The 19,760-nt window shown below is 35.8% G+C and overlaps 3 protein-coding genes across 6 annotated transcripts in view; 2 read left to right on the top strand and 1 right to left on the bottom strand.

The window, feature by feature from the left end:
• LOC106720116 (V-type proton ATPase 116 kDa subunit a1) overlaps positions 1 to 11,066 on the top strand; it is a 31,133-nt gene extending 20,067 nt beyond the window's left edge. For all 4 annotated transcript variants that reach the window (XM_045679025.1, XM_045679024.1, XM_045679027.1 and 1 more), the window contains 5 exons: positions 172 to 258; positions 4,349 to 4,462; positions 5,046 to 5,172; positions 5,737 to 5,869; positions 10,902 to 11,066. In XM_045679025.1, the coding sequence (XP_045534981.1) occupies positions 172 to 258; positions 4,349 to 4,462; positions 5,046 to 5,172; positions 5,737 to 5,869; positions 10,902 to 11,001 (561 nt within the window). In that variant the 3' untranslated portion in view covers positions 11,002 to 11,066. The remainder of the gene's footprint in view (positions 1 to 171; positions 259 to 4,348; positions 4,463 to 5,045; positions 5,173 to 5,736; positions 5,870 to 10,901) is intronic.
• A 1,335-nt stretch (positions 11,067 to 12,401) lies between these two features.
• On the bottom strand, positions 12,402 to 14,727 carry LOC106720126. The gene is made up of 5 exons (XM_045679017.1): positions 14,352 to 14,727; positions 14,068 to 14,259; positions 13,503 to 13,808; positions 12,994 to 13,123; positions 12,402 to 12,582 (listed from the first exon to the last, which is right to left on the bottom strand). The coding sequence occupies exons 1-5, from the start codon at positions 14,601 to 14,603 to the stop codon at positions 12,497 to 12,499; spliced, it is 966 nt and encodes a 321-aa protein (XP_045534973.1). The 5' UTR covers positions 14,604 to 14,727; the 3' UTR covers positions 12,402 to 12,496.
• A 422-nt stretch (positions 14,728 to 15,149) lies between these two features.
• Positions 15,150 to 17,653, top strand: LOC106720179 (protoporphyrinogen oxidase). The gene has a single exon (XM_014514768.2). It carries the CDS (start codon positions 16,081 to 16,083, stop codon positions 17,485 to 17,487), a length of 1,407 nt encoding a protein of 468 aa, XP_014370254.2. The 5' UTR covers positions 15,150 to 16,080; the 3' UTR covers positions 17,488 to 17,653.
• Positions 17,654 to 19,760: the final 2,107 nt, after the last annotated feature.

Here is a 19,760-nt window from a genome sequence, read left to right as displayed (position 1 = left end):
TGTTTCGGGTTAATATCAAAACAGCTGTTACAGTTTTTGAATTATGGTATTTTGTGATTTGTCAGATTAAGTGGAATTGATGTATAATTTAATATGTTATTTTTTTATAATTAATATATGTTTATAATTAATCATAAAATTATTAATAGTTGATAATAATTTGTGTTTCAGTTCTTCGTGGTGGTGGCACTGCTGTGTGTGCCGGTCATGTTGTTCGGCAAACCATACTTCATAATGCAGGAGCAGAAGAAACGTGCTGTATGTATACATATAATATGTATTTATATCTTACTAATATTATAAATGCTTATGTTTGGATGGATGGATGTTTAAAGGTAACTGCGGAATGGTTGCATAGACCTTGATGAAATTTGGCACAGATATAGAATATAGTCTGGAAAAATATATTAAGTTTTTTTGTTAATTCCGCGCGGACGGAGTCGCGGGCAACACTTAGTATTATAAAGAAAGTTCCATCACTCGTTTATAATTATATCTTTAAATATGTTTTTACAATAGTCATTTTGAATAATTCTATTTCCCGCCATTTTTTACTTGTCAGAATGAAGTGACGTAATTGACGTTTATTATTTTTTTGACCACAGATTAACTTAACGTTATCAATGTCATAGAATAGCGGATAATAATATTTTTTTAATTATTTCTAAACAATTATTATAAATATATTTTGAGTTGAGGAATTAGCGGATATTTATATGTTTATTTATTTATTGAACATTTCGCCTTTTCCAGGCATCGTTACATATAATTTTTTAACATACAATACAATACAAATTATAATATACAATAACAAAGAAAGAAATACATTTAATATATGTTACCTATTTATTGCCTTATGTGTGTATGCTTATTTGGGTTTATTTAGAGGTTAAATTGTTTTGGATTTTTAAAGTATTCTTCAATATTGTAAAAACATTTCTTAATTAGAAAATGTTTTAATTTTCTTTTAAATTTTATGAATTCTACTTCTTCTTTTATTTCATTTGGTAAGTGGTTAAAAATTTTTACAGCCATATAATAGGGACTTTCATTTAACATTTTAATTCTAGATTGTGGTAGATGTAATTTATGTTTGTGACGAGTGTTAACATTATGTGTGTCTTTTACTTTTGTAAAAGTCTTTATATTTTTAAATGTAAATAAACTAATATCGTAAATATATATGGAGGGAAGAGTTAGTAGGTTATATTTAATAAAGTAGGGTCTGCAACTATCTTGATTATCTATTTGAGCAATTATTCTAATACATTTCTTTTGTAATATAAATAAATCTTGGCTATTTACACTATTTCCCCAGAGCATTACACCATATGTCAGCCATGAGTATGCATATGCATAGTACGCTGATAGTGCTGTTTTTACGTCTGTGCTACATTTTAATTGAAAAAGAGCATATGTAAATTTGGACAGCTTTGATTTAATGCACTCTATATGTGTTTTCCAATTAATATGTGTGTCAATATTTAATCCTAACAGTGTAAAGGTGTCTACAGTTTCTAGGGTTGTATTTTGAAAAGTTGTGTTTATATTTAGGGCGGATTTATTATGTGCTCTGAAATGCATAATTTTAGTTTTATTATAATTTATATCTAAGTTATGGTCTTGGAGCCAATTTGTTACAGTTTGTAATGTATCTTGTAATATAGGATTAGGTGCGGTTATATTTTCATATTTTATTAAAATGGATATATCATCTGCAAATAGGACTGGCAAGGTTTTTTCTTTGTTTAGTGTTTTTGGTAAGTCATTTATATAAATTAAAAATAGTACACACCCCAGTACACTTCCTTGTGGGATAGAGCATGTTATTTTCCTTTCTCGAGATCGAATTGTTTCTATTTTAGCGGTGGCAGAGTTGTAGTGTTCTATTTGAACTATTTGGGATCTATTTTCCAGGTATGATTTAAACCATGAATATGCCGGGCCGCGGACACCGGAACCGTACATTTTGTCTAGCAGGATATTGTGTTGAACTTTGTCGTAAGCTTTCGTCATGTCAAGTAATACTCCTAGTACATATTTTTTGTCATTTATGTGTTGTAGGGCCCTTTGTATGTATTTGTATACTGCTAGTGTGGTGGATCTCGATTTCCTGAATCCGTTTTGGCTATCGTCAAGGATGTTATATTTTTCTAAAAAGTTATATAGTCTATTGCACATAGCTTTTTCAAATACTTTGGAAAATGTTGGTAATAGAGCTATCGGCCTATAGTTGGAAGGGGTACAGGTATCGCCTTTTTTGTGGATCGGCTTGATTAATGCTAGTTTTAGGGCGTTTGGAAATTGTCCTTCTTGAAAACTCTGGTTTATTAAATAGGTTAGGGGAATAGAAAGGTGTTCAGCACACTGTTTTAATAACATTGGTGGAATGTCATCTATACCGCAGCTATTTTTATTTTTCATTAGACGTATGATGTGGATCGTTTCTTTTTGTTCTACAGGACGTAAGTACAAGGAGCACACTGGTGGGTTTACTACAGGTCGACCTGTAGGGTTGTGTTTGTTGTTTGGATTTGCACCGACAGTTGCAAAATAGTCATTAAAGATGTTGCTAATCTCTACAGGACAACTCGTGACTTTATTGTTACATTTTAATACGATATTGTTATTATGAGTATTTATTCTAGGTTTTCCGGTTTTTTGGTTGATAATTTTCCACATGGTTTTTGTTTTGTTTTCAGAGTTTTCCATTTGTTTTATGAATTCTAACTTTTTTGATATTTTAATACTGCGTTTGAGCGTTTGACTGTATCGTTTGTAAAAATTATGGATAACAGTGTTATTAGTTTGATTTAGTAAAGTCCTTAGAGATCTTTTATTAGAACATGACTTTTTTATTCCCATAGTTAACCAACGTTTTTGTGGTTTATTTTTTATTTTTATGTTTTGTATTGGTATGTGTTTATTTAGCAGTTCTTGGATAACTGTGTTAAATGAGTTGTAATTTTTATTTAAGTTTGAGTTTGTATTTATTATGTTCTCCCATTTGATATCTTTTAATGAATTTTTAAATAATGCTATTTTATTACTAGTAAATATTCTTTTTTTAACGTACCGTGTTTTATTATTAGTGTGAATATTAGCTGTCTTTATTTTTATATTTAAAGCTTTATGGTCAGAGAGACCATAGTCTTGCACATTTATTTTATGTATGAGTGGTGTATAGCTTGTAAATAAGAGGTCTATGCAAGTGGCTGTTTTTTTTGTAACTCTTGTAGGTTTATTTATTATTTGAGTAAGATTACGCGATTTCATTGTATTTATGAGTTTTTTTGCTTCTTTATTATTTGCTAATATATTTATGTTAAAATCTCCTCCTATTATTATATGTTTGTTTTTATTTTTTGTATTTAGCTTATATAAGAGATGTTCGATCTGTTCATAAAATATATTAATATGACGATCTGCTCTATACAATCCTATTAATATACAATTTAACTTTGGAATTTCTATTGCACTAAATTCAATTACAAATTCTTTGGAAAGATCAGCTATATCTTTTCTTTCTATATATTCTAAGGTATCTTTTATAAAAATACAAACACCTCCACCATCATAATTTTTTCTACAAAAGATTGAAGCTATTTTATATCCAGGTATTACAATAGAGTCGCAATAATCCTTACTTTTCCATATCTCTGATAGTAATAGTATATCTATGTTTAAATCTATTAAAAAATGTTCTATTAAGTCTAACTTGTTGCCTATACTTTGTGCATTTTGAAAAATCACATTTAGTTCAGTAACGAAACGTCTTGTTCGCTGGAGTTTTCATTTGTGTCGGTCCTGCTCCTGACGTCGGCTGCAGTTCAGGTAGCTTCTGCGTTTCAGTATGACTTGTGTTTTGCTTGTCTATGCTCGTAATGTTAGTTATTAGGTCCTGAGAAGTTTGAATGTCTAAGTTTGTTTCTGTCTCACATTCTCTTCCATTAATAAAAAGTTTGTTGTTTCTTATAACAGCGTGATCGCCATTCTGTCTAGCTTTTCGTAGTTTCTGTCGGAGTTCGTTTCTGAGTTTTAGTGCCTTACTATCCATGAAAGGTCCTATTGCTAGTCCTGAGTGCTGGAAGTTTCTTGCGTTTTCCATAAGGAATTTTGTCATCCTCTTATTTGTTATTTCTATCGCTAATGGTCTTCTTTTTCCATGGTTGCCTATACGTTTCACTTCTTCTATATATGGCTCTATGTTAATATTCATAATGTCATGGAACACTCTGGACACATTATCTATAAGATTGTATTCGGATTCTTGACGATTTTCAATGAGGCCATATAGAACAATTTTTTTTGTATTTTTTAAGTGAGTTGTTTGATGTGTGATGTGCAGCAAAGTCAGCCTCTGCAGAATACTGAGACTGCAGAGAACGGCGCTGCTGCCGGTGCTGTTCAGCCAGCAAACCCACACGATAACGAGGAGATCTCCGAGGTCTTCATACACCAGGTGAGTCATACAACTTCCATACATTTTCACATTGTAACTTTTTGAACTGTTCAGTTGAAAAAAAAAAAGTAGGTTTAGTATAAGATAATGAGTGTCTTTCGCCATCAAACTGCTGTGTAGTTTGGCGACTTTTTATGTATCTTGTATAGTGTAATTTTTTTTTTGTGAACAAATAAATAAAAACATTATGTGTCATGTAACGATTGAATAAAAAATTAAAGATTCAATTCATAGATTTTGATGATTTAAGTATCATTCGATTCGTTTTCTTTCCTTTGTCACAGTTAATTTTATGATTTTTTAATTATTTAATAGTTTTTTTACCGACTTTTTTATATGAAAAGGTGGCAAATGAGCAAACGGCCACCTGAATTCTCCGAAATAGCGAAATCTTTAAATACAGACGCGTTGCCTACCTTTAATCAACGGAGAAGTGGATGCACAGAAAAAGAATTCCCCTTCTTTTGCGTCCCCTCTTCCACCAAATCTGGAAAAGAGTGGGAAGGGAAAGAGGACTAAAATAAGGCCTCCGGGACCACACTCATCAGACTGTACCCATGTGTGTTTGTGTATGTATGTGCAGGCTATCCATACAATCGAGTATGTGCTGGGCAGTGTGTCGCACACAGCGTCGTATCTGCGTCTGTGGGCGCTGTCACTTGCGCACGCGCAGCTCGCTGAGGTCGCCTGGAACATGCTGCTGCGTAAAGGTAACATGTGTTTATATACATACATTACATTTGTATGGAGAAAATTTACTACAAAAACGAACCCATCAGATTCTTGATGTAACTATTTCGCTCGATGAAATTAAATATGGGATAATATAAAAATATAAGAGTAAATTTGACGTCTAAATATATCTTAATATTATAAATAAATAGCGAATATTTGGATGGATGGATGTTTGTTTGAAGGTATCTTCAAAACTGCTCAATGGATCTTGATAAAATTTGGCACAGATGTAGAATAGAGTCTGAAAGAAGAAAACATAGACTATTTTTATTATGTTTTTTTTATTTACGCGCGAACAACAGCTAGTTAGTTTCATAAAGCTATAAATTCTGAATGTCAGTAAGGATATCGCAAGTTGATCTAGCCAAGATCTAAGAGGGAAGGGAGCAAGTAGGAATTTTTTTTTATACCAAAAATTAATTTTAGTTATCTAGGTGGATCTATAATAAATTAAATATTAATATTTTCCCTTTTGGGGGGGGGGGGTGACTGAACGCATTGCCCCCTCCGATTTTTTTAGTATTTTTTTGTTGTTACAGGTCTGAAGTCGTTCGGTTTCCAAGGCGGTATCTACCTGTACGTAATGTTTGCGTGTTGGGCCGCCATCTCCGTCTCCATCATGGTGCTCATGGAGGGGCTCTCCGCATTCCTGCACACGCTGCGTCTGCACTGGTACATACACAACACATACATACATACTTTTAGAGAATTATTAGTCAAGATCATCTCGAGCGTTTTGCGCGCTAAAGTTCCCAAAACCAAGTGACAGATAGCTGTAGTGAGGCGACGTAAGCGTTGATATTTGACATGTCTAGTGCTGCGCCGATACACCGGCACAGTGTTGATTTTTGTCTCTAACAGTTCGGCCATCCTGCATTTCCTTCGTCCTCGAAGGAGTATTGATCCTTGCTGCATCGTTTTACACGCTGTCCCAAGCGCCATGAAGAGCCAGAACACCTCCAAGAAAAAGGACCTAAAAGCAAATCAGCCCCGTAGGCAGAAAATATAGCCCCGTAGGCAAACATATAGCCCCGTAGGCAAACATACAGCCCCGTAGGCAAAACATATAGCCCCGTAGGCAAACATATAGCCCCGTAGGCACAACTTAGCCCCGTAGGCAAAACATATAGCCCCGTAGGCAAAACATATAGCCCCGTAGGCAAAACATATAGCCCCGTAGGCACAACTTAGCCCCGTAGGCAAAACATATAGCCCCGTAGGCAAAACACAGCCCGGAGGCAAACATATAGCCCCGTAGGCACAACTTAGCCCCGTAGGCAAAACATATAGCACATTTTGTATCAACTATGTATCTGAAATAAAACTAATAATAATTGTTATTAAACATACGCCCGGAGGCTAAACATACGCCCCATAGGCAATCTTTGATTTTCTTTTATCAATCATGTGTCTGAAATAAAAGTTTTATTAATCATACGCCCCATAGGCAAAACATACGCCCGGAGGCAACATATACGCCCTGAGGCTAAACATACGCCCCATAGGCAATCTTTGATTTTCTTTTATCAATCGTGTGTCTGAAATAAAAGTTTTCATTATTATTATTTTTACTACCATGTCAAATACCTGGCATTCCGCGCACCCTGTACTCCATGACATCTATACATCAAGACTCTCCACAGGTTCGCGGCCTCGGCCTGCTCGCGACAGGCACTTCACGAGCGTACTACTCGCGACGGGTGCTCCACAAGCGCCGTTGCTCGCGACAGGCGCTCCACTAGCGCCACTGCTAACGACAGGCACTTTACAAGCGCACTGCTCACCACACGCGTTTCACTGGTGCGCTGATTGTAAACAGGCACCGCTCAGGCGCGCTGATTGTAGACAGGCACCGCTCAGGCGCGCTGATTGTAGACAGGCACCGCTCAGGCGCGCTGATTGTAGACAGGCACCGCTCAGGCGCGCTGATTGTAGACAGGCACCGCTCAGGCGCGCTGATTGTAGACAGGCACCGCTCAGGCGCGCTGATTGTAGACAGGCACCGCTCAGGCGCGCTGATTGTAAACAGGCACCGCTCAGGCGCGCTGATTGTAGACAAGCACCGCTCAGGCGCGCTGATTGTAGACAGGCACCGCTCAGGCGCGCTGATTGTAGACAGGCACCGCTCAGGCGCGCTGATTGTAGACAGGCACCGCTCAGGCGCGCTGATTGTAGACAGGCACCGCTCAGGCGCGCTGATTGTAGACAGGCACCGCTCAGGCGCGCTGATTGTAGACAGGCACCGCTCAGGCGCGCTGATTGTAGACAGGCACCGCTCAGGCGCGCTGATCGTAAACTGGCACCGCTCAGGCGCGCTGATTGTAGACAGGCACCGCTCAGGCGCACTGATTGTAGACAGGCACTTTCACAAACGCGCTGATCTCGACACGCGCTTCAATGGCGCGCTGCTCTCGACACGCGCTTCAATGGCGCGCTGCTCTCGACACGCGCTTCAATGGCGCGCTGCTCGCGACACGCGCTTCAATGGCGCGCTGCTCGCGACACGCGCTTCAATGGCGCGCTGCTCTCGACACGCGCTTCAATGGCGCGCTGCTCGCGACACGCGCTTCAATGGCGCGCTGCTCGCGACACGCGCTTCAATGGCGCGCTGCTCGCGACACGCGCTTCAATGGCGCGCTGCTCGCGACACGCGCTTCAATGGCGCGCTGCTCTCGACACGCGCTTCAATCGCGCGCTGCTCGCGACACGCGCTTCAATCGCGCGCTGCTCTCCACACGCGCTTCAATGGCGCGCTGCTCTCGACACGCGCTTCAATCGCGCGCTGCTCGCGACACGCGCTTCAATGGCGCGCTGCTCGCGACACGCGCTTCAATCGCGCGCTGCTCTCCACACGCGCTTCAATCGCGCGCTGCTCGCGACACGCGCTTCGATCGCGCGCTGCTCGCGACACGCGCTTCGATCGCGCGCTGCTCGCGACACGCGCTTCAATGGCGCGCTGCTCTCGACACGCGCTTCAATCGCGCGCTGCTCGCGACACGCGCTTCAATGGCGCGCTGCTCGCGACACGCGCTTCAATCGCGCGCTGCTCTCCACACGCGCTTCAATCGCGCGCTGCTCGCGACACGCGCTTCGATCGCGCGCTGCTCGCGACACGCGCTTCAATGGCGCGCTGCTCGCGATATGCGCAGGTTCGAACCCTTAGGCGGTAACTCGATCTACACGATTTTTCTTGTCATCTCAAACACCAAGTATCTTTATGGATCTATAACATTCATCACATGACCATGTAGGGCAAGCATGTCATGACATACCAAACAATAAAATCAAGTTTAAATTCAGAAGTATCCTGGTGACACACAAATTAAAATAAACTGAACTTAGAAAGGACATCAATGACTTAAGACATAATGATATCCATCTGACTCAGGTAATGGCTTTAATTTTATCACAACTCTGCTTTACCAGACCCTCACTAATAAACTGATCTATATTCTCAATTTCAGTTGTTAGGAAAATTCTTTAAATTAATTGAAAAGCCTGATCTTATTAAACATCAACACTAAAAATATAAAAAATTTGGTTTGATCTTACCGCAGTACAAATTGAATAAGTATTATACCAATAATGGCTTGAGCAATCATGCTATCTGTCATATTACATGACATGTGACAGGCCAATCCCAAGTTTGTCATAATAAAATTTTACTGAATCCTCACCTTTTGGTTTAACTTCATTGGCATGTTCCCTAGTCTGAACTACTACTACTGTTCTTAACAAATGGAAACACTTGAATTAAATTTGTCATCACCTGACATAATGAATACATGGGGTCCTTGATTCATATTTTGGCAAAACCACTTATCTTTGCCGTGCAATTGCATTTTAACATCTTTTCATGCATATTTGTCACAACTTCAAAATTATATTCCACATAATACACCCTTGATTTGTATTTTAGTTTTTGTACCAACTCCTTTAATACCTCAATTTGACTGTCTTTTCTCTTTATTCCTCTATGTGTGTCTTAAAATACAGAAAAGTATTTTTAATTATCCTGTTAAATTATAACATAAATTGTAGTCTTTGAAAGTACTGTCTTAAAGCCAACAGTATATTTAAATATTCTACACAAAACTTTTATCTTTTAACCAAATTATAATCTTAATATTAAATGTATGATTCATATTATTTTACACACCACTTTTGTGTCTCAACATAAATCATACCTTGTTTTAAAATGAAAGGCACTTTTAATATTTTATACAAACTTTTGTGTCTTGACAAACCATAAAACCAAACCTTTAAATCAAACATTAAAATAGAAATAAACACAACAAATGTTGATTTTGTGTTTTCAAGCCAATGGTCTTTTCATGGTCTGTTAATAAAACAATTTTCGTAATATGACTTTATGATTGTACGATTACGGACTTTATGAAAATGTTTTCAAGTCTTTTAGAAATCACCAAATTAAGAAATCAGTAAATAATTTTGTACAGATAATTAGAAACATGGAACAATCTCACCAAATATGAAGATTTTCACGCTGGTGTGCGTTTTAAGTTTACCATTTACTCGAAGTTCTCAATATCCTTACAAATTTTAAAAATCTTAGTCTCCGGTAAACAATACGATACTTTTATGCAACAAAATCACTTTGTGAGTTTGGGTAATATCTCACTTCTGAACTTTTAGAGAATTGTTAGTCAAGATCATCTCGAGCGTTTTGCGCGCTAAAGTTCCCAAAACCAAGTGACAGATAGCTGTAGTGAGGCGACGTAAGCGTTGATATTTGACATGTCTAGTGCTGCGCCGATACACCGGCACAGTGTTGATTTTTGTCTCTAACAATACATACATACATACATACATCTTTGCATGCACATATATATAATTAAGCCTTTTAATTGTAAATGTAATTTTTTCTAAGTTATATGATCATGTAATTAGGTATTTAACAATTTTTTACAATGTACTATACTTTTCCTAGAGTCCTGGAACCTTTAATACAGGTCTAGAACCTAGTTTAGCAACCTTAACCATATTTTTGTTGCTTAAATAAAAGATTTTTATTATTTTAATTTGTTACAAATATTTTGACAGTTAAGGTCATCTTTATACGCGGCTACGTTTAACATATTTTTTTTGTAGTGATTTGTACGATGTTCAGAGCTCTGAAGATATTTGAATATATAAAATACTAACTATCGCCCGCGACTCCGTCTGCGCGGAATAAAAAAAAACTTAATAAGTAGCCTATGTGTTCTTCCAGATGTTCTTCATCTGTGCCAAATTTCATCAAAGTCCGGAGATTCTTCAAACAAACATTCGCATTTATAATAGTAGTATTATGTTCAAATATCTTGGGAGTAGAAGATCATGTGCTGCTCAGTCTTCTCCCCCCACATCCCCTCTACGTCCTAACACACATACACATATAACATTATTGTTGGAATAATTTAAAAACACTTTTCGTCCTTGATTCAGACTATATTTTTCACATATATCAAAAAAGTAAACAATAGACAAAATAAATTAGAAAAAAATATATTTTTAAATTTTTGATATAAAACCTCTTTGCTAATCTTTGACAATTGTGTTTTGTATCGTCTCATGTGAAAATCAGAGTCGCAGAGATATTTGAAAACTATTATACAGCTATAATTCCTTACATGTTACAAATGGCTACTTCCTGATGTAGATTATACTAGAATTTAAATTAATAGTGACTTTTATGTTTCAGGATCGAGTTCCAGAGCAAGTTTTACGCTGGTGAGGGCTATTTATTCCAGCCATTCTCATTTGAGGTGCTGCTCGACTCTTCAGGACAGCCTGAGGAGTAGCTTCTGTCATGACCTCACAAAATTTAACTAAACATAGTAGAACTACTACATCTTCAGTAAAATTTAAGAAAAAAACTTTTTCAGTAGAGATTAATAAAAAAAAAATTGCTTATAAAATATTTAATCATATATATTTATCTCTGAATTTTATTTTATTCGTAGATTTGGAAATTATGGTCTATTGTGTAATATAGTCATCCTTGTTGTTCTCATAGTGTAGACAGAGACAATATGTGTCAATGTTCAATAAATATAAATATAGCTTCCATTATAAAGTAACGTGTTTCTGAATATTTTAGTATTATTTTTTATATAAATGCTGATGTTTTTTTTATCTATGCAACAATTGTCTATGTTTTTAGAAATTTTATTATTAAAAAATTTGTGCATCGACAAGTTTTATTTAGCGATTTTTTTTTTATCCTTTGTAGTTGATGTTTTATTTTGTATACTGTTTTTTTTTAGCAAAAGTACTTAAAACTTTTTTTTATAAATTCGCATTCAAGGCTCTCTTTTAATTTTTAAAATGCAATCGGCATAATATAGAGTTCATTCCAGTAGTTTTGGAAGTATATAATGTTTTATATATATATATGTACACGAATGTAGCGCAGCCATCTTGTTACTGAAATAAACTATTTCTTTTATCCATATTGTTGTTTTATTTTATACAAGTTATTTTGGACATGATAAAAATATAAATTTGAGACATTTTTAAATTTTGGAAAAAAATAATTTATGTTTTTTTTATTATTTACTAGCTTTTACCCGCGACTTCGTCTACAGGGAATAAAAAAATGCACACAAGATAAAAAAAGTCCTATGTCCGTCTCCTAGTTCTAAGCTACCTCCCCATCAATTTTCAGCTAAATCAGTTCGACCGATCTTGAGTTATAAATAGTGTAACTAACACAACTTTCTTTTATATATATAGATAGGTTACAATACACGTAATTACAATAAAAACGGTTGCGTCTTATTGGTTTGTTCAGAAACTTTGATACTAGGCTATGAAATGTAAGTAAAGGTAATTTTAGATTTACTTTAAATCAACTTTCTAAGTATAATTTAGCAAACAATTTTTTTTATTATAAAAATACAGAAAAGTACTTTCAGAGTCGACCGTTTTTGAATTCTGCAATTACAGAGGTTTAAATTAGGACTATCTATTGACTAAATAATAGTTGATGTAAAATTTAAAAACGTTATAACTTAAAACTATTTTAACAATAACAAAAATCTTACTAATAATGTAAATGTTTAGATGTATGGATGTTTGTTGAAATCTCCAAAACGGCTAAAGGTATCTTCTTGAAATTTGACTTAAATGTAGCACGTAATTTGGAAGAACACATAGACTACTAATTTAGTTATTTTTTAAATTCCACTCGAATGAAGTCACGTGCAAACGCCAGTAGTCAATACAAATCACTAGAACTAGATATCAGTTGTTCAGTGTGAGTAGAGAGTTCAGTAGTGGAGCTGATTAGTATGTTCAGTCGTATTCAGCGCCGATGGTGATGCTGAGGTCTCCGGGTAACACATGCGTCATGTGGTACCACCGGTTTGTATCCACCACCACTGTTAAACAAAGAGGCAGTTTTAACTAAAATAGATACAATACGGACAGATGATAAAATTATTAATATAAATGCCAATGTTTAGATGGATGTTTGTTTGAAGGTATCTTCGGAACGGCTCAACGGATCTTGATAAAATTTGGCATAGATAAAGAACATAGTCTGGAAGAACACATAGGCTACTTATTAGGTTCTTTTTTAATTCCGCGTGGAAGGAGTCGCGGACGACAGCTAGTTGTATATAGTTCAGTCCGCATCACCATGACTTAACAGAACAAGGATAAAATATTTATATTCAATTTTTTTTTATAACGCACGTGCGTTTTTAGCGTTAGTTCGGCGTCCTTTATAAATCAATAGATTAGTTTTGAATGAATAGTTTTGGAGTAATAGCTATCGTGAAAGTACTGACGTATCTCCCCGGGATGCACGGTGAGAGTGAGGGCGCGGCAGGTGTAGAGGCACTCGGGCGGCGGTGCCAGTTGCCAGCGCTTGCGGCCGCGCACCTGCGCCTGCCACGACACGCGCCGCACCGAGTCCACCTGAATGTTGTCAACTCACACGCTACAATAGCCACAGTTATTAGAACCACTAAACAATAACAAATTCTGACTTGAATTGTGTCATATTTCTTCTCATCGGCGCTATGTAGGTACTAGTTGCAATCTAACATGTGTTATACGATATTTATACCAAACAATTTGAAAACATAGGCAAAATATCACATAGGCTATTTTCATTTTAAACCATTTTCTCTTTAAGTGTTTACTCGATTCGGTTCAACGGGAGACCCGGCGCGGTTATACGACGACGGAATAAAATTGAGGGTTCTCAATTTAAATTCCTATAATGGCAAGGTAAACCACCAAACCAGTGAAGTTAAAAAAAAATTGGAATCCCTGTTCTAAACATTAATCTTACGTGCATATGAGCTCCTTGTCCGGGCCCACCCATAAATATCCAGTCAATAGTATCACTCTCTGCGGTTCTCGGCAGAAAGTAGGGTCGGTCGTAATACTGCCTTAGCCGGCGGGTCTCCTCGTCGTAGCAGGTGCTCCAGCCCACGTACCAGGGTGCGCCCGACAGGTTGGCGCGCGCCGCATCCATAGACAACACCTCCCCCAGCGAACGCAGACCAGATTTATAGGCGAAGAAGAAACATTCGTTGATCTTGTTGCCCATTTTACCGTTACGATAAAAATCAGCGAAGAAATTGAAGTTAAATTCCTGTAAATATTAAATAAATTAACAAAATATTATTTTTTTATAATCTAGAGGTTCATTTAGACATCATCTGGAATTGTACTGTCCGGTGATGACGTCAGTAGCGGTATAGAGCTCTCATGCATTCCCATACGCTTGTCTCGCTCTGACGTGACTGCAGAGCGTCGTTTGTACGAATCCGGTTTATGTCTAAATTGAACTTTAAGAATTGTACACACAGTCCGGCACTAAGTGTTACTTTTAGTACTTTGATACAATATACTTTGATAGCTTTCCAGTGCCGGGTCGCGTCGGTGACTATGACCGGCGTGGGGCTATAGGCGAAGCGGCGCTCGAACTCCTCAGGCGTGAGGTTACCGAGTCTGGCCACCTGTGACACGCTATCACACATCGAGCAGTCTTCCGGCGGACGGAACAGAGTCAGCGCTGTAGACGGAATTTCTAGAGTGCATCGCTGTTGAAATTTTAGTTTATTTAAAGCCCTCACCATTGAACACACATTTGATGCATAAAATCCAAAATACGTAGCGGCAACAATTGACTCACCTCCGAAGCGAAACTGGGATAAATCCACCAATACGTAAATATAATTATCAAAACAGCAATACCCAAGTAATAAAATGTGATGTTTTGATTAAAAGTTTCAGAAATAAATGGCTTTTTACACTCTGGTAACATTAATCGCGATATATACGAGTTACTTAGTTTCATATTATCTATTTTATGGAGTATTTTTAATAGTTTAATTTCAGCCGATTTTAACTTCTTGTCGCAGAGTTTGGGTCTCGAGGGACTCATTTCGTGATCACTTTGTAGTGTCCCGAAATATAATGGAAGGATTTTAATCCCCGCAACAGTTTATATACGCAAAGAATAACATAGAGCTGTACCGGAATCTGGATATTCGACATTAAAAATGTACAAAACCTAACATTACCATAAATGTAACATAATTTTTAATAAAGAGGCAGGCATTTAGTTAAAAAAAGACATCAACCGCTAAGTCAAAGAATCCCTATTATTTATTTGTACGAACATTGCTAGGCCCTCTATATTAAAATATAAATTTATCGCAGAAGCACCGATAAAAAATAGTCTTACATTTTAAGCAAATAATAATTAATTTGATAGAAAAGCACATTAAAAAGCAACAAATATAGCAAAGAGAACAACTCCGGACAACTCTCATGATATCTACAGTCTCCCCGTTAGACCCAAACCTATCAGGCGTGAGTCAATGCGGGTGAAATGAGTATGAAATTGGAATTCATTATCAGGGCGCGACACTGCAGCTGCGGCCATCACACGGACCAATGCTTCATATCATACGCATGTTACCTCAATTTATCCCTTTTCTAGATTTTACTTTTTTATTTTGTAGCGATGAGTAGTGACAATTTCTCAACCACAGTATTGTTTTTATATAAACTTTTAAATATAGTTACAGTCAGTCATGTATATTATTATACAAGCCCACAATCAACGACCTGATTGTCAATCAGGAAGAGATGAGAAAAGTGTGCCAGTTTGGTTCTAAACGGAGTTCGTGAGCTCATCCTAGCCTCCTTGTTCACGGGCGTGAGTTTAGCTGTTGTTTTAACTCTGGTACAATAATTCGATAGGCTATAGGTTTATAACTGTAACATTAGAAATCGCAAATTATTTGACCTCAGAAATATGATTTTTTAATTTTTGGTATATTTTCTTTGAAGATTTGTATTATAAGGCAAAGAAGTATTTCTCCCTCAGATAAAGAATATACTTGGTCCTTTCTAGACTAGACTAGACCTAGACTTCTCCCTTCTCCCAATTTCATCCCCTTCCCCCTAAAATTATAACTTTAATTTAACTTTCGGATTAAATAACTTCAGATGGACCGTTGCTCCTTTGCCCCCTTCTCCTATAAAAAATATTGCCCTCGAATTGAATATGTGCTATATAAACTATAACACATCCGAAACCCGAAATCGTTTTGTCCACAAAATTTGCTGGTAGCAAACCGTATAAACCTAATAAAACCGTTTTCTTCACAATAAATGGTTTGTGACAAAATATTTTATCTTTGTAAAAAACCATGTCAACATGTGTCAATGTCAAATTGTGTGATAATGATAATTTATAAACAAAAACGTCAAACACGCCAAAAGACGCTAGAGGCAAATAAGTGGCCTAAAATTGTGTTAAATTAACCTAATTAATAAACTAGTTTCTAATCATTTCACTTAAATGTAAAATAAATGCCATTCTCGCAAAGACATTATTATACAAAGTAGCAATGGCAGTAATACTTGGTGGAGGAATAGGCGGATTGTCCACCGCTTACTATCTGCTCAAAAACAATGTAAGTAATAACAATAACTTGAAATTATTATTACTAGAAGCAACAAATTATTGTGGAGGATGGATCAAGTCAATAAAAACGAAGGATTATATATTCGAGCAGGGACCGCGGACTATCCGGCCTAAAGGTATCGTTGGATTGAACACTTTAAATATGATTCAAGACTTAGGTCTCAGCGAACACGTCTTCCCCATAAAATCCGATCACCCAGCAGCTAAAAACAGAATGATTTACGTTAATAACTCGTTGCATTTATTGCCGTCTAGCTTAAAAAGTGTTTTCCAAACAAATGAACCATTTTCGAAGCCACTTATTTATGCAATATTCAATGACTTGCGTAGTCCACAAAAGCAAATGAAAGATGATTCGATTTATAATTTCGCCGAAAGAAGGTTCGGTAAAGAGATAGCAGATTATGCAATTTCTCCTATGATATGTGGCATTTGTGCCGGAGATGCCAAAGAAATATCTGTGAAATTTCTTATGAAAACACTTTTTGAATGGGAACAGAATTATGGTGGTGTCATGAAAGGTATGATGAAGTCATTCCTGAAGGGAAAAAATGACAATGATTTATATTTCAGTGAACTAGCGAAAAGAGCTCAGGAGGAAAAATGGAATGTGTATACAATAAAAGGAGGTATTGCCAACTTTCCGGCCACCTTACTGCAGCATCTCAGAGAGAACAATGTGGATATTAAATTGAACAACAAAGTAAATGAAATAGAATTTGTAGACTCAAGTACTGTGAAGTTGATCAATAGATCAGGAGAAGAGATAATGGCAAATCATGTGTATGCTTCTATACCTTCACATGCTTTGGCAGATTTGGTTGTGAAACAGCATCCAGATCTGGCAGCAAATTTAAAAGGTATACCATTTGTGACAGTTGGCTTGGTCAACTTTTATTTTGATTCAGACAAACCTCTTATTTCTCCTGCATTTGGATTTTTGGTGCCTCCGATAGAGAACTCACCTATTCTGGGTGTTGTGTTTGACTCCTGCTGTCTTCCGGATCAAAATGGTACAGTTTTAACAGTGATGTTAGGTGGAAGGTGGTTTGAAGAAAAGTTTGGACTGAATATAACTGAAAAAGAGTTGTTTGAGATAGCACAGCGTGAAGTTCGGTCCATATTGAACATAAAGGAGAAACCGGCAGCGCATCATGTCCAAATTCTGAATAAGTGCATTCCTCAGTATATAATAGGTCATTATGATAGGGTGGATAATGTGAGACAGTATATACAAGACAACAATCTTCCAATTTCTCTTGTTGGCAGCAGCTATGATGGAGTAGGCATCAATGATGTCATTTATTCTGCCAAGACTCAGGTTCAGTGATGTTCAACTTATCATTCAAGTAAATAAACAAGTTTATACTCATAAATGACTGTAAAATAAGCATAAGGGGCCATTCCAGGCTGTACAAATTCAGAGATTATTATGAAAGGGATAAATTTTATATAAGCATTTACCGACTGCTAGAGTAAGGCTTTGTTACAAATTTATATTAGTTACCTTGTTATAGAAATTTAAAAAAAAACTTTTTACTAGTATTTAAATAAATACTCAACCTTTTTGTTTGCAAATAAATTTCATGGGAATTATTATTGTTGAAAAATTCTCATTACATTTTTGGGAAACTATGGGATAATGTAAATGGGAATATGATTTCAATGGTTTTATTTTGTTTGTTTTTTTTTTATACACAGGTTGGTACTTATTTTATTATATTAAAAAGATGATGTTCATTGACTTTTTTATTTATAAAACAGAAATCACTTAAAAATTTATATTCTATATTAATAAATAATTATAATAGTTTTAAAATCTTGTCTATAATCTGGTGCTGAATAATCAGGCTGTGGTTTTTAAAAATATTCATTTAAAGACTAGCTTTTGCCCGCGACTCCATCCGCGCGGAATTAAAAAAAAACCTAATAAGTAGCCTATGTGTTAAGATCCATTGTGCCCTTTCGGAGATACCTTCAAAGAAACATCCATCCATCCATACTTTCGCAATTATAATATTAGTAAAGTAATAAGATAAAACTGGAAGTTGAATTTCGATTATCACTAAAATCAAATTAAAAAAAATATACAGTTTATATAAAGGAATGTTGGTGTAAAAGTTAGTGAGTTTAACCACAGAATAAAACAAATTTTTGCCAAATAGGGAAGAGATGTATAATGCGAGTTGATCGATAACAGCGAACAGAATGACAAAGTTAAAAATGAATTTGGATTAACAAAATCTTAATTCTACGACGGTAATCCTGAAAATTAAGTCAGCAACGGTTTAATTTTAGGATTATCGTCGTAAAGTGGTGGCATATCACAACTATTGTATACTATATAAGCGAATTGGCACGAACAGTTGGAAAGTGAAATGGAAAAAAAAACACATTTACAAAAACAACCTGTATTTATGCTTAAGCAAATATAAATGAGAGAATGTTAATCTTTATATAAAACTACAAAAAAAGTAAAAGTGTAATAAATTATCTATTAATACTTTAAAATCTCTTTATCGTCTCTTATTTTAAATAATAGTGGAATTTCATGATAATTTCTTTACATTTACAAAAAGCGATTAACATTAAATATATAAATGTTAGAATAATATTTTATTATATTAAAACTAATATATTATGCAGCAGATAATAAAGTTACAATGTTGTCATATAGAAAATACAATATTATGTTACATTTTGAATTTTCTAAAGAACATTTTATGAAATAATATTTAAATTTATTAAGAAATACCAATTCATAAGCTTAAAACCACAAATTTATTAAATTAATACTAAGTATTGGATAAATAAATTTATGGTTACGATATTAAACAATACATTGTTGTGCTTTATTTAATATTTTACAAAGAAATTTTGCTTCTACAGAACTTATGGAATTTATTCTCAGACTAGTGCAAATGGATTCAAGACTAAATCTAGAATATAATTACACTAGCTGTCACCCGCGACTGCATTCGCAATTTAAAAAAAACCTTTTTTAGTTGCCTATGTGTTCTTCTAGATTTTATTCTACATATGTGTCAAATTTCATCAAGATCTGGTGAACCATTTCTGATATACCTTCAAGTAAACATCCATCCATCCGTCCATGTAAAAATTTGCATTTATATTAGTAAGATATATTCAATGCTGCCACTAAACTAAAGTATACAATTTTGGAATTTCACTTATCTCAATTAATTACCCAAAAAAATTAATGAAAGCACCTAAATTAATTTTAAGTTTTTAATTAAATCAAATATATCTCAACAAGCTTCTTCTGTGTGTAGAGTAACATTAATTACGTCAATTTTACACAAAGCAAATACACATATCTAAAATTCGTGGTTACAATGCTTTCAGACATCATGGCGGCAACGCCAGTTTAATCCTTACCCTGAGCGAGATTACTACGGCACCCCTTTTTTACAACACCTGGGTGGGAGGGGGTTTAACAGGGTTAATGAGACTAATTTGTAAACCTGTGACGTCCATAACTGTCCAGCGGACACCAGTACAGCTGTTTCATATACAGCTTAGTGTAGGGGAATGTTGAGCCGCCAAGATATTTGAAAAGAGTTATACCAAGATGTGTGTTCA

The sequence above is a fragment of the Papilio machaon genome, chromosome 8, assembly GCF_912999745.1.
Source record: "Papilio machaon chromosome 8, ilPapMach1.1, whole genome shotgun sequence".
Classification (NCBI taxonomy): Eukaryota; Metazoa; Arthropoda; class Insecta; order Lepidoptera; family Papilionidae; genus Papilio; species Papilio machaon.
The sequence above is the reverse complement of the archived record's forward strand: the minus strand, read 5'-3'. Positions and strand labels throughout refer to the sequence as shown.

Coding starts and splice junctions, on each gene's coding strand:
- LOC106720126 (XM_045679017.1), bottom strand. CDS start 14,603: ATGAGTCCCTCGAGACCCAAACTCTGCGACAAGAAGTTAAAATCGGCT. Junction 13,809..14,067: donor GGCACTGGAAAGCTATCAAA/GTATATTGTATC, acceptor TAATATTTACAG/GAATTTAACTTCAATTTCTT. Junction 12,583..12,993: donor CGTGCATCCCGGGGAGATAC/GTCAGTACTTTC, acceptor TTTGTTTAACAG/TGGTGGTGGATACAAACCGG.
- LOC106720179 (XM_014514768.2), top strand. CDS start 16,081: ATGGCAGTAATACTTGGTGGAGGAATAGGCGGATTGTCCACCGCTTAC.